Source organism: Lepidochelys kempii, chromosome 2 (assembly GCF_965140285.1).
Source record: "Lepidochelys kempii isolate rLepKem1 chromosome 2, rLepKem1.hap1, whole genome shotgun sequence".
Lineage (NCBI taxonomy): Eukaryota > Metazoa > Chordata > Testudines > Cheloniidae > Lepidochelys > Lepidochelys kempii.
In genome coordinates this window covers 111979401-111993555 of record NC_136381.1, presented here as the reverse complement: position 1 = coordinate 111993555, position 14155 = coordinate 111979401, and the positions used below count along the sequence as shown (strand labels likewise).

Here is a 14155-nt window from a genome sequence, read left to right as displayed (position 1 = left end):
GCCTTGCTGGGTCGAATTTGGGGTACTGTGGACACAATTCGACGGTACTGGCCTCCGGGAGCTATCCCAGAGTGCTCCATTGTGACCGCTCTGGACAGCACTCTCAACTCAGATGCACTGGCCAGGTAGATAGGAAAAGGCCGCCGAACTTTTGAATTTCAATTTCCTGTTTGGCCAGCGTGGCAAGCTGCAGGTGACCATGAAGAGCTCATCAGCAGAGGTGACCATGATGGAGTCCCAGAATTGCAAAAGAGCTCCAGCATGGACTGAACGGGAGGTATGGGATCTGATCGCTGTATGGGGAGAGGAATCCGTGCTATCAGAACTCTGTTCCAGTTTTCGAAATGCCAAAACATTTGTCAAAATCTCCCAGGACATGAAGGACAGAGGCCATAACAGAGACCCGAAGCAGTGCCGCGTGAAACTTATGGAGCTGAGGCCAGCCAACCAGAAAACCAGAGAGGCGAACGGCCGCTCTGGGTCAGAGCCCTAAACATGCTGCTTCTATGATGAGCTGCATGCCACTTTAGGGGGTTCAGCCACCACTACCCCAGCCATGTTGTTTGACTCCTTCAATGGAGATGGAGGCAACATGGAAGCAGGTTTTGGGGATGAAGAAGATGATGACAATGAGGTTGTAGATAGCTCACAGCAAGCAAGCAGAGAAACCAGTTTTCCTGACAGCTAGGAACTGTTTCTCACCCTGGACATGGAGCTAGTACTCCCCGAACCCACTCAAGGCTGCCTCCTGGACCTGCCAGGCGGAGAAGGGACCTCTGGAGAGTGTACCTTCTAAAATAGTATACATGGTTTAAAAGCAAGCACGTTTAATTTGCCCTGGCATTCGCAGCTCTCCTGGATGTACTCCCAAAGCCTTTGCAAAAGGTTTCTGGGGAGGGCAGCTGTATTCCATCCACCATAGTAGGACACTTTACCACTCCAGGCCAGTAGCATGTACTTGGGAATCATTGTAGAACAAAGCATTGCAGTGTATGTTTGCTGGTGTTCAAACATCACTCTCCTGAGGATACCACAGAGAGATAAAGAACAGATGTTATCATTCATGGTCACCTGGTTGAAATAGGGTGCTTTTCTTCAGGGGACACTCAGAGGTGCCCGTTCCTGCTGGTCTGTTTGCCTGTGGCTGAACAGAAATGTTCCCTGCTGTTAGCCATGGGGAGTGTGGAGGTGCTAGCCATGCGCTTGGGGGAGGCAAAATGCGATCTTGGAATGAAAGCACATGTGTTATGTATGTAATGTTAACAGCACGGTTTACCCGTGAAAAAGAGTGTACCCATTGTTCTATAAAATGTGTCTTTTTAAATACCACTGTCCCTTTATTTCCTCCACCAGCTGCATGTGTTTCAAGGATCACAGGATCTTCTCCTTCCCAGAGACTAGCGAAGATCAGAAGGAGAAAAAAAAAAACACTCATGATGAAATGTTCTCTGAGCTCATGCTGTCCTCCCACAGTGACAGAGCGCAGACAAATGCGTGGAAGCAGACAATGTCAGAGTGGAGGAAAGCACAAATTGACCAGGAGGAGAGGTGATACTCTCTTCAGCCTAAGTGGTGGGCTGAAGCTGAAAGGTGGCAGCAGTGTGATGAGAGGAGGCAGTATATGGTTCAGCTGCAGGAAAGGCAGCAGGAGCACAGACCGCTGCTACAGCTCCTGTGTAACCAACAGCCCTCCTCCCCAAGTTCCATAGCCTCCTCACCCAGATGCCCAAGGCGGCAGTGGGGGGCCTCCGGCCAACCAGCCACCCCACTCCCAAGGACTACCTAAGCAACAGAAGGCTAGCATTCAATAAGTTTTAAACTTCTAAAGTGCTGTGTGGCCTTGTCCTTCCCTCCTCCACCACCCCTCCTGGTGCTTCTCTCCTCCACCACCCGTCCTGGTGCTACCTTGGTAGTTATCCCCCTATTTGTGTGATGAATTAATAAAGAATGCATGAATGTGAAGCAATAATGACTTTATTGCCTCTGCAAGCAGTGATCGAAGGGAGGGTGATTAGCTTATAGGGAAGAAGAGTGAACCAAGATACGGGGGGTTACATCAAGGAGAAACAAACAGAACTTTCACACTGTAGCCTGGCTAGTCATGAAATTGGTTTTCAAAGCTTCTCTGATGCGCACTGCGCCCTCCTGTGCTCTTCTAATCGCCATGGTGTCCGGCTGTGCGTAACCAGCAGCCAGGCGATTTGCCTCAACCTCCCACTCCGCCATAAACGTCTCCTCCTTACTCTCACAGATATTGTGGAGCACACAGCAAGCAGTAATAACAGTGGGAATATTGGTTTCGCTAAGCTCTAACCGAGTCAGTAAAGTGCGCCAGCGTGCTTTTAAATGTCCAAAGGCACATTCTACCACCATTCTGCACTTGCTCAGCCTTTAATTGAGCAGCTCCTGACTACTGTCCAGGCTGCCTGTGTACGGCTTCATGAGCCATGGCATTAAGGGGTAGGCTAGGTCCCCAAGGATAACTATAGGCATTTCAACATCCCCAACAGTTATTTTCTGGTCTGGGAATAAAGTCCCTTCCTGCAGCTTTTGAAACAGACCACAGTTCCTGAAGATGCGAGCGTCATGTACCTTTCCCGGCCATCCCACATTGATGTTGGTGAAACGTCCCTTGTGATCCACCAATGCCTGCAGCACTACTGAAAAGTACCCCTTGCGGTTTATGTACTCGCTGGCTTGGTGCTCCAGTGCCAAGATAGGGATATGGGTTCTGTCTATCGCCCCACCACAGTTAGGGAATCCCATTGCAGCGAAGCCATCCACTATGACCTGCACATTTCCCAGGGTCACTACTCTTGATATCAGCAGATCTTTGATTGCATGGGCTACTTGCATCACAGCAGCCCCACAGTAGATTTGCCCACTCCAAAATGATTCCCAACTGACCGGTAGCTGTCTGGCGTTGCAAGCTTCCACAGGGCTATTGCCACTCGCTTCTCAACTGTGAGGGCTGCTCTCATCTTGATATTCTTGCGCTTCAGGGCAGGGGAAAGCAAGTCAAAGATCCATGAAAGTGCCCTTACGCATGCAAAAGTTTCGGAGCCACTGGGAATCGTCCCACCAGTCTGTGCTTGTTTCCCAGGCCCAGAATTGCTGTTCCACCGCATGAACCTGCCCCATTAGCACCATGATGCCCACATTGCCAGGGCCCATGCTTTGAGAGAAGTCTGTGTCCATGTCCCCGTCACTCTTGTCATCGCGCTGACGTCGCCTACTCGCCCGGTTTCGCTTTGCCAGGTTCTGGTGTTGCATATACTGCTGGATAATGCGTGTGGTGTTTAATGTGCTCCTAATTGCCAAAGTGATCTGAGCAGGCTCCATGCTTGCCGTGGTACGGCATCCGCACAGAAAAAAGGTGTGGAACGATTGTCTGCTGTTGCCCTGACGGAGGGAGGGGCGACTGACAACATGGCTTACAGGATTGGCTTACAGGGAATTAAAATCAACAAAGGCGGTGGCTTTGCGAGAAACAGAATGGCCCCCTCAAGGATATAACTCAAAACCTCAAGGATAGAACGCAAAACTGGGTTTAGCAGGCAGTTGATTTCACGGAGGAGAAAATGAATACAAAACAAATCTGATCTATTTCTTGTTTTGATCCACTTCATCTATCTTTACACATCTTGCTGGCAGCAGACTGTGCAGTACGACTGCTAGCCATCGTTATCTCCTGGGTGCTCGGCAGAAGACGGTGCAGTATGACTGCTGACCATCGTCTTCTGCTGGCTGCAGATTAAAAGACAGTGCACTGCCGGTAGGACTCAATCACCATGAGACGAAACTTAAAAGGGAAATGACCTGGCTGAGTCACTCCCATTTGCCCAGGCGCCCCTGACCTCATCGAGGTCGGTTAAAAGAGCACCCAGGACTACGTCGACGACGGCTACCAGTCATACTGCACTGTCTGCTGCCAAAAGGCAATAAACTGCTGCTACGTAGCAATGCAGTACCACGTCTGCCAGCACCCAGGAGACGTACGGTGACGGTTAGCTGAGCGAGCTCCATGCTTGCCGTGGTATGGCGTCTGCACAGGTAACTCAAGAAAAAAGGCGCAAAACGATTGTCTGCCCTTGCTTTCACGGAAGGAGGGAGGGAAGGGGGGCCTGACGATGTGTACCCAGAACTACCCACAACAATGTTTTAGCCCCATCAGGCACTGGGATGTCTACCCAGAATTCAAATGGGTGGCAGAGACTGCAGGAACTGTGGGATAGCTACCCACAGTGCAACGCTCCGGAAGTTGATGGTTGCCTCGGTACTGTGGACACTTTCCGCTGACTACATGCACTGAGAGCATTTGTGTGGGGACACACACAATCGACTGTATAAAAACGCTTTATACAAAACCGACTTCAATAAATGCGACCTAATTTCATAGTGTAGACATACCCTAACATTTCCTCTGGCAACTACAGCAACTGCTGACCCAGTACAACAATATTAGGAAAGTATTTAATCTATGTTTAGATGCCTTTGATGTAATTTAGTTGCTCGAAACGAGGAGCCAGCACCATTTGACCAGCCAGCTCTGTGCACACTACCAGCAAGAAGTGCTCTGTGGAACTCCGCTTGGAACCACTGACATGGAAGGCGAAACTACAAAATTTATGAGTGAAGGTCAGAGTCGGTGTGGAAGGAGGTTGGAGAAAAACTTAATCCAAACTCTGCCCACAATTCCAAATTCTAACCACAATCTCAGAGTAAACAATGAACATTTCTACTAATCTGATTAGTAGTGAAACACATCCGATAAAGTGAACTGTAGCTCACGAAAGCTTATGCTCAAATAAATTTGTTAGTCTCTAAGGTGCCACAAGTACTCCTTTTCTTTTTGTGGATACAGACTAACACGGCTGCTACTCTGAAAAGTGACAACACTGACGTTTTATTAAACTGCCATCATTTGGCTTCCTGGTCAACACCCTTCTGAGACGAATGGGGGCAGATCAAACCGTCATAGAGCTACTTCCCGTGTCCTCGGGCTCAGGAAGACAGCACTGTATTTGTTCATGTGGGGAAGATTATCTTTGCAACCACAAAGATAGGAATTTAAGGGTGAGACTTTCAGCAGAGGTAAATCAGCAGAACTTCAGGCCCCTCTATTTTGTTAATGAGGACTTAGATCCTGCAGAAATAGATGGGGCTGCACCAGAAGTGCTAGTCTGGCATAACTACCCAGTATCAGGAAAAATTGAGCCCTATTTAGGACGATAACCACAATACCCCTCTTCTACCCACCTACCATGATGGTGTGATTTGGAAACTTGGCATGGACAGTTTTCACAGATTCCACAAAGTGCTCTGAATATCCATTGGCCACATCCAGGCAGATGTACTTGATAAGAGGAATGGCCTCCAGAATACTTGTAAGCCTGTCCAAGTCGTCCTTCCCACTGCCTGAGCTCACTGCTACATGCTGGAGAGAGAGAGAAAAATGATCAGCAGCTCTTAGAGATCAGACAAGTGCACAGTTCTTGCATCTGTTTCCACCCACCCTGGGAAAGCTTCCATAGAAACCCATGGAAGCTATTGAGTGCTCTGTTATGTAAAATCATACAGAAATAAATACCATAGCTGGACAAACCAACCAGTTACCTACACTTTGTTTTGAGGCTCTTCTTCAATACAGCAGTAGTGGCATATTATAAACCCTATTTACATTTAAATGGCCTATAAACTAATGTGAAATGTATAAGTGGACTCTTTCATGGGCAACCATTATCATCTGAGTTGCCCAGATCAACAAAAACCACAGGAACCCTCACCAGTTTGTATAATTCCAAAAAGACAGAGTTGCAAACTTTGGGGATCCCTTAGAGAATAGGGCATGGACCTGTCAATTCACTCAATCCTCCCTTAATCTACATCCTCACTATGTCCTCACAGAAAAAAATAGCTTCCACAGCTGCTGGCTCACAGAACCTCAGCAGAGATCCAAGGCTACAGAGCAAGTCAGCATTTAAGCATCAGATGACATTACTGCAATCACTGTGCAACACAAAATGTGCTTTCAATCGATCTGTAAGGTATGTAATTTAAGTGCCAAAGTGTTCAGACAGAGTATATTCCTTGGGGCCTACCCCTACTCTCGTACTATATATGAAAAAAGCTGTTGAGCCTAAGTGATAGGTTGGCCTTTCGACAAGCCCCTCATAATTAAAATATCATTTAAAAGTGAGCCACAGGTAATGAAACACCTTGTGCAACGTCAAGAGAACAATGCCATGGGCATTATTTTCCATAAAGGAATGACTTTCATAACCCTGCATAGGCTGCTCTAAGGCAGGACAGAATGAGCTTATAATATGGGAATATACCTCAAGGCATTCTGGGTGATCGACTGCAAACAGTTTCCATTCTTCCAGAGAATAATGCTTCTGAATAGCAGTGAACATTGCATGCTAGAAAAAGAAAAGAAACAAGCAAACTGATATTAACATCCAAGTTAGTCATCTCTTCTTTTCCCATTCTTCAGTGGCAAACTTAGCACTATGACATGTCACTGTGTCTTACTTTTATATTCATCTTGCTTGAAATAATAATGAATTAGGGCTTGATCCTGATCCCTCTTCAGTGAGAGTTCAGAGTGCTTAGCACCATGCAGGATCAGTAACTAAATAAGCAATAATCTACCATTAAGCATGCAGCTGTACAGTGTATTCTCAATTTCTTGCTCACTATGGATGTGTTGTGAGTCATGAGGCTAGAGGCCAATTAACTAATGAGTTCTGATTTCAGTAGCTGTACTACTAGATAACCTGCATGATCAAAATCTTTGCAGCTAATCAGATTTATAAATAGAAACAATAGAGAAGCAATTCTTCTGTCATAGAAGGTTGTAATGTCACTAAAGGGTTCTGATAACATCAATTCTATCCCCACCCCAATTGGGTGACCTCAATTACCTACATCAAGGTAAAAATTACCTGTGCCTTGTGCCCACTAGGCTTTTACATGCAGAGCACTATCTTGGGTTAGGTATCTTGATGTGAAAAAACACCTCTTTTTGCAGTGAAGACATTGTCTTAAGATTTTACCATCCTGTTCTTGATTTTATGATAGCGGTTCCCTTTGTATCCCAACTCCCAAGGCACATATCTAAATTATGTAATTGCCTTATTATAGGACATTCTGTCACCAAACAAATGGTTTCCTAGCTTTTGCAGAGAAAGAGGAAAGTCAGCACTTACTTTAGTCATCACCTTTGCCATTTCAAACGTGCCCACGGTGTCCATATTTGCCACCATAATGGGGATCCCTGTGTAAGTTTGTTTGGAGTTGCGGAATATGAAGGTGCGCCTGAGATCTACCTGTGAGTAATGAATGCAAATTCTGGTAAGTACCTTTAGACCAACAGAGATTACGCCCAAGCTGTCACAATTATATACAGCATAGAGACAACAGGAGTTTTGCCACTGATTTCAGCGGGAGCAGAATTCAACCCAGCCTCTAACTCATCCCCGCAGTACTCTTATATGTACCATTGTTTGCTTCCTTTGGAAGTATTCCTACCTCTGCCTACCAGCTGAGAATGAAAATGTCATAAAACAGAATATTGTGGCTATGATAAGGAGAAGAGTCTTGTTGACATGTAGGGAAGGAAACTGGAAGGGGGAAAAGGAGGTAGGGAAGAAATTAAAATGAGAAGTGATAGGAGCTGATGGGAATAGGGAAGGGTCAAGATGATTTTGAATTATTTTATAAATAGGGCCTTACCAAATTAATGACCATGAAATCTGGTCTTGTGTGCTTTTACCCTATACTATACTGATTTCACCAGAGAGGACAGGACAGCAGCTTTTCTCAAATTGCAGGTCCTGACCCAAAAGGGAGTTGCGGGGGAGGAGTGGGGGGGGTGGGTGTGTCACAAAGTTATTTTAGAAGGGTTGCGGTATTGCCACCCTTATTTCAGCATTGACTTCAGAGCTGGGCCGCCAGAGAGCGGCTGCTGTTGTCAGGCACCCAGCTCTGAAGGCAGTGCCCCGCCACCAGCAGCGCAGAAGTCAGGGTGGCAATACCATACCATGTCATCCTTACTTCTGTGCTGCTGCTGGTGGCTCTGCCTGCAGAGCTGGGCTCCTGGCCTGCAACCATTGCTCTCCAGCTGCCCAGCTCTTCAGGCAGCGCTGCCACCAGCAGCAGCACAGAAGTAATGGTAGCAGTATTGCAAAGCCCCCTACAATAAATAACCTTGCGATCCCCCCCACAACTCCTTTTTGGGTCAGAACTCCTACAAATTACAAACACCACCACATTTCAGATTTAAATAGCTGAAATCATGACATTTACAATTTTTAAAATCCTCTGACTGTGAAATTGACCAAAATGGACCGTGAATTCGGTAGGGCCCTATTTATAAACGATTAACCTCTCAGCAGTTTGTCAACCTATACTGATATTTTTCTACTCTTTCATTTAAAAATGGGTGAAATCCTGGCTTCACTGGCAAAACTCCCACTGGCTTCCATGGAGCTAGGATTTCACTCCTGACCTTTAGTGAAAAGTAGCAGCATGATAATAACTTGAAGTTGCTTCCCATGAACTCAGAGACTTTTTGTTCAGTATCTACAGTGTATGTTCATTGTGCCGTACAATAGGATCCTGGTTGTAACTACTGCAATACTAAGAATATATTAAAAATCACCACCATATCCTGGGCAAATAAACTGAGGCCTTCAGCCATTTATTTTTTATAAATATGTTAGCCTCAGAGTTTATTCAGCCCAGGAAACTGTATTATTTCCTAAACAGAAAACAAGAGCTCATGATAACAATACATTTGATCTAAACAATTCTTAAATATAAAGAGCATCTCTCTCATTTAGCACTCCCCAATAGAAAATGTTAACATAAACGCACAATACTAAGACATTGAGTTAATCTGTGAACGATCTCCCCACATACTGCTGAGACTCCTTCATTGGTCTCTACGTTTTCCACTCTTCAACCTTCACCTGAGAGATGCTTCAAAGAGCTGAAATGAGGTAAAATGCCCACCACCACAGATACCATAAGAACACCTGACTGACAGTTTGCTTACAGGCTCTTTGGAGCTTTAAGTCAGGAGTTATCAGACTTTTTCTCAATGTGAACCACATTATTTATTATTTCAGTCGCACCTAGGGGCCTCAGGCACTGCTGAGTACCTTATTGTGTTAGGCTCTACAAATACATAACAAGGAAAAGAAAGGTCTTTCCCCTAAAGAGCTTACAATCCCAAATAGAAGTTTACATCTTAACAGAGAGATTGTAAATGGAACGGGAGTTGATCCTCAAGGCAATCATGTAGACCCACCCAGCCTCCCATTCGCAATCACATAATATTCATATGGCAATTTCTGCCACATGGGAAAGCTAATATTAGCAAAGCATTTAATGTATTTGTACTACTTTTAATGCAATTTAGAAGCTGGGAACAGGAAGAGATAACAGAGCACAGTCTGAAAACCACTGCTCTAAACGAATATACAAGCCAAATGCCCATTCAAATTGGCATGAAAAGAGGAGGAAAGGAAATGCTCATCTGAAGAGCACCAAGACACAGGGCAAGCTGTAAACCTGTGCCTGAACCACAAGACCTTTCTTCTTCCAGGGCGCCTCACTTCCACGGATTAATCCATCTCTGAAATGACCCAGATAGGTGCTGCGTGTCTTTCTCACGTTACTCCAGGTGTACAATGACATTTCCAGGGATAATGCTGTATTGACAGGGCTGTTGTGGAGGAAGCTTGCAATCCCGAATCTACCAATGAGGCTCTTTTCCTGTGTATCTAGAGAGAAAAGACTTCAGTCTCCAGGGCTGTTAATCCAGCAACTTTTCACCAATGGGAAAGTACACTTAGAAAAAAATGTAAAACCAACCAACCAACCAAAAAAAAAAAAAAGCCATCTACTGTGAACAGGCTGCCCCATTTTTCCAGGAACGAGGGCACTGGTAGCAGCCACACTGCAATGTGCGGATTACCCTACTTTACAGGAAAGGAGTTTTGACGTTAAGGTAAGTGGAAGAACAGCTCTCTCAGTTTCATGCAGCTCTCCAGCCTTCTTTCAGTTTACAATTTTAAACCAATGGCTAGTCTTCCTGAAAGATACTGGACTGGCAACCCTCAAAATGGAAAGGCCTCAGAATAAAATCCAGCACAGGTAGCAGCAGCGTAAGCTTCCCAAGCATTGTCCGATAAGCATATGTCAGCCTGAAATTGGAGTGACCCGTAAGAGCGAGAGAGCGGTGCAGCCTCCATTCTATACTGGCCCTGGCCCTTCTCCTAAGAGGGCCAAAAAGGGGCTTTGTGCCAACCGTGGTGAAGGTGTTTTTGTCATGTGCCACCTGCCCAGCAGAGGTGAGAGCTGAAATTAATATTGGTCATATCTGGAATATTAGCGATATTTGAGTTTGGACAAATATCCACCATACCCTGCATTACTGATGTTCAAGGTACTCAGAAAACGTAGTCATATGGCACACAGATCAATACTCTTATTAGCTCTGCCTGATCCTAAATTGTAGTGCAGGCAGAAGGGAGTACTGATCAATGTGTACCTTGCTCTTAAAGACCCAGCAGATATTGGGCTCTCTCCCACCTCCTGATCAGACAGTGTGGGTGGAAGGAGGAAAGGGGAGAAAATGAATTGTCCTGTGCACTGTCTCCTCCCTGGGGAAGGCTAAGAGGAATGCACCATTGGCTCAGCCCCCACCCACCCCCACTCTAGTGGTCAAGGTGAAAGACCTCAACTATGTTGTCTGTGCAGGGAGGGGAGAGAAGAGGAGAAATCAGACAGTGGCCAAGTCCAGCAGCACAGTTGGGCCTGCCTGACTGCCAAACCTGAATACCCTCCAGTTGTGCCCAAATGCAAATGTTGGGACCCATGCACATCTCTGCTTCCCCCAAATAACTGTAGTGAGACCATGGATTCACTTCAGCAAGGACACCCACAACCATCTGATGCTAACAACTTCCAGCTATTCCCAACCCAAGTTTGATATGAAAGCCATGCCCTCTGGGTGAATGATTCTGTACCCTAGCAAGCCCCTGGCCCATGCAACTCCCCCTCTCTACCCATACCTTTTTTTCAAAATCTGAATTCGAGCTTCCGAATTTTGGTTCCTTCTCTCTAAAAGGAGGGAGTAACTCCAGGAAGCAAAGACAAGGAAAAGTAACAAGAATAAAAGATGACACTGCCAACGAGCCAGGGAAAGGAATGTACACCGCCCACTTTGCCATACTGTCCCTCTGTGAAGGTGACTTACTCCCAGCTATTAAGTAAAGTGCTGTCTGTGTAGAATAAGACACTCAAACAGCTTAGCCAGGCACTGTTAATTTAAACTTCAAAGCAGCAACTTGTTGGGTATCAGGCACTGTAGTAAGCAGCCTCTGTTCCCTTGCCAGCGCTATTTATTTATACAGTACTCTTGTTTTGAAGCAGGACTGACACCGTTTCAGATTTGGCTCTCTCAGGTACTGTCAATAGCTGTTGCTACAGCCTCAGTGATGGTGTCCAATTTCTTAACCTTCATCAGCTTTCACTGAGCCCTCATGACATGAAATGCTTTTTGCCATTCATCATGCTCCCCTGAGGTAACTCTCCCTTATTGGCCCTGGTTCTTCTAGCTTTTCCCATTCCCTGATCAACCCCTCCTTCCCCCATGCATGCAGCTAATATACAAAACCCTGCATTTAAATAAATAAATAAATAAGTAAGTAAAGGAGACCCTCAGCCCCACAGCCATCAGCTCCACCTGTTTGCCAGGCCACTGCATTTATTTTTGAAGAGGAATCTTCACTCTGCTTAAGTGAACTACTGAAAATGGTCAAAGGTGCTCCTCCATACTTATGAGGGCAGAAGTAAAAAGGGCAATGAGTAAATTAGCCCAGGATACCATTATTACTGAATTGAAAGGGAGCACTTCTCAAGTTATCATCATACTGAGATGGACTCTTTAGCCTTATTCCTGCATTCCTGGTGAAATGCTTCTGCTTGGATTAGCTCTCAGAATTCCTGGCCATAACAAATCCAGCCACCTCTCCCTTTGACTCCTTTCCCTCCTGATCCCATTCGTCTCACTACCTCCTTTGCCCCTTGTTGAAGGCTGAATCCTCCCGCCCTTCCCCAACCCAGTGCAATGCCTGTATTAATCACATGGTGTTTGACATCTGGGGTGAGGTGGGGTGAATGGTGTCACAAGATGAGGCGGCCATGTTTGTTGTGAGTTCATAGCTGATGCAGAGTTTTGTGGGGTTTCCCCTAATCAGTGGCAAGGTTACTCAGCATGCAGCATTATGGAAATGCTTTGACTGGCTAATAATGATCCGCAGTCCGATTACTGAGAGCTGCATATGCTGCAGTTACTGAGAACCAGCTCAGCTGTGGCGGTGCCGTTACACACCCGGAACTGGTCAGACTGCAGGGATTTTTTACAGAGCGGAGAAAGAAGCGGCCAGTTTCTAGGGTTGCCAGCTGAACAGGATCCCAGCCCTCTGACAGGCAGAGCCAATTCAATGGCACCACGGCATTCAAAATCTCCCCTCCTGCTTTGTTCGTAACTGGGGCTCTCCACCAGCTCACCGTGTACGGATTGGCACGTGCACCTTCCGCCCTCCCTTGGCTGCTGGTGTTTTCCTGCCCGCCCCGGGACGCCGGGTTCGTAACCAGACCCCCGGGGAGGGGAAGCGTCCCGCCGCTGGTGTAGCGGCGCAGCTGTTCCCTGCGCGCTGCCGGGGCGTGACGCTCTGGGTCACCGTCTCTCGCCCCACCCGGGGCGCTGCAAAAACCCGCCGAGGCACCTGCCAGGAGAAAGCAGCGCCGGGCGCAGGCCAAGGTCCGAGCACTCTTTAGGCTTCAAGTCCGCGCTCGGATCAGCAGCGCTCCCGGCACCTCTCCGCGAGCAGCGGCCGCCTTTCCAACCGCGGCTGCACAAGGGCCGCTTCTGTGAAATCGCGGTCCCCGGGTAACCCTGCGTAGCCTGGGGAATAAAAACGACCGCGAGACAGCGGCTGCGAAGTTAACGCTACAGAAGGACAGCCCCCCCCCCCACCCATCCACCCCCCCCCAGCATGCTCGGTTTGAATGCCCCCACCTCGGCTCTGCTTTTGAGGCTGCTTCTCTTAGGTCTGAGCAGGACGTCATGAAAGTCCAGTTTGAGATCCGCTTCTACGTGGGGCATCTCGCCGGGACGGTGGGGGGGCTCCCCCCCACCCCAGCTGCGCGGATGCGCTTTCTTGCGGCCGCCGCTCCGCGTCTGGTGCCGAGCCGAGCCCGCGCCCTTTGCAGGGAGGGTTTTTATAGGGCGCCAAGAGCCGCTGCTCAAGCGCCCGAGCTTTATTAGGACAGCCGAGGGAGGGGGGCTGTTTTTAGCACGCGCCGCTGCACGGCACAATGGCAGCTGCTGCTCGGCCTCCCCCTTTTCGCCCGCCCGTGTGTGTCTGGCTCCGCGGGCTGGGGCTGGGCGCGGGGCGGCGTGTGGCTGCAGAGCGCTGCCGCAGGGCGCTCCGCATTCAGCTGAGCGGGGCCGTGGGCGGGAGCGAGGCGTCACGCGCTGGAGCGCGCGGGCGCCGCGGCGCGGGGAGGGCGCACCACGGGGGGAGGCGGCCGCTCCCCGCCCACGGGACCAAGCTCCGGCTGTGTAGAGAGGGAGAGCTGTACGCGCGCCGGGGGGCCGGGTCTGCGTGTTCCTCGGGCTGGGCTGCCGCCATCCGCTTGTGAAACGTCACTTGTGGCAGCGGGGGCTCAGACTTTCCTTTGAAGCTGCATTCCCCGGCGGAGGAAGAGCGGGCGGCTGCGGGGCCCCTGCCTTGGTATCTCCCCCCCCCCCAGCCCCCCCGTGCTGCTTGTTTTAAATGGGGACACTCCTTGTTGGGGGCAGGCCTTGTTCAGTGTTTCTTTAACAATTGTGCAGCTCCTTTGTTTAAGATTTCGGGGAAACCGCGTCCCTAGTTCCTCCAGCACTTGGCATTAGGGCCTGACCTCATTTCCTCTGTTCTGAGGCAGTCATTCGCGTTTAGACTTCAGTGGCTGGCTACTCTCTTGTCCTTCCCTTCTGACTACTGGTTTTTCCCTCTTTGATCTTTTCTTCTGTGCTCTCTGCTGCAGCCTTCACACAGGAGAGCAGCTCTGAGAGAAGTGAGGGTGTGAAACT

General features: G+C 48.2%; 1 protein-coding gene across 7 annotated transcripts in view; it reads right to left on the bottom strand.

Annotated features, from left to right (window-relative positions):
- GMPR (guanosine monophosphate reductase) overlaps window positions 1-13615 on the bottom strand; it is a 73414-nt gene extending 59799 nt beyond the window's left edge. The window contains exons 1-5 of one of the 7 annotated variants that reach the window (XM_073331984.2): window positions 13097-13180; window positions 8513-8643; window positions 7212-7331; window positions 6339-6422; window positions 5264-5437 (exon numbers count right to left, since the gene is read on the bottom strand). In XM_073331984.2, coding sequence (XP_073188085.1) covers window positions 5264-5437; window positions 6339-6422; window positions 7212-7331; window positions 8513-8560 — 426 coding nt within the window. In that variant the 5' untranslated portion in view covers window positions 8561-8643; window positions 13097-13180. Of the gene's footprint in view, window positions 1-5263; window positions 5438-6338; window positions 6423-7211; window positions 7332-8512; window positions 9545-12585; window positions 12669-13096 lie in introns of those variants that run through there. The other 6 variants (XM_073331983.2, XM_073331987.2, XM_073331981.2 and 3 more) reach the window with 6 other exon arrangements.
- Between the last annotated feature and the right edge of the window lie 540 nt (window positions 13616-14155).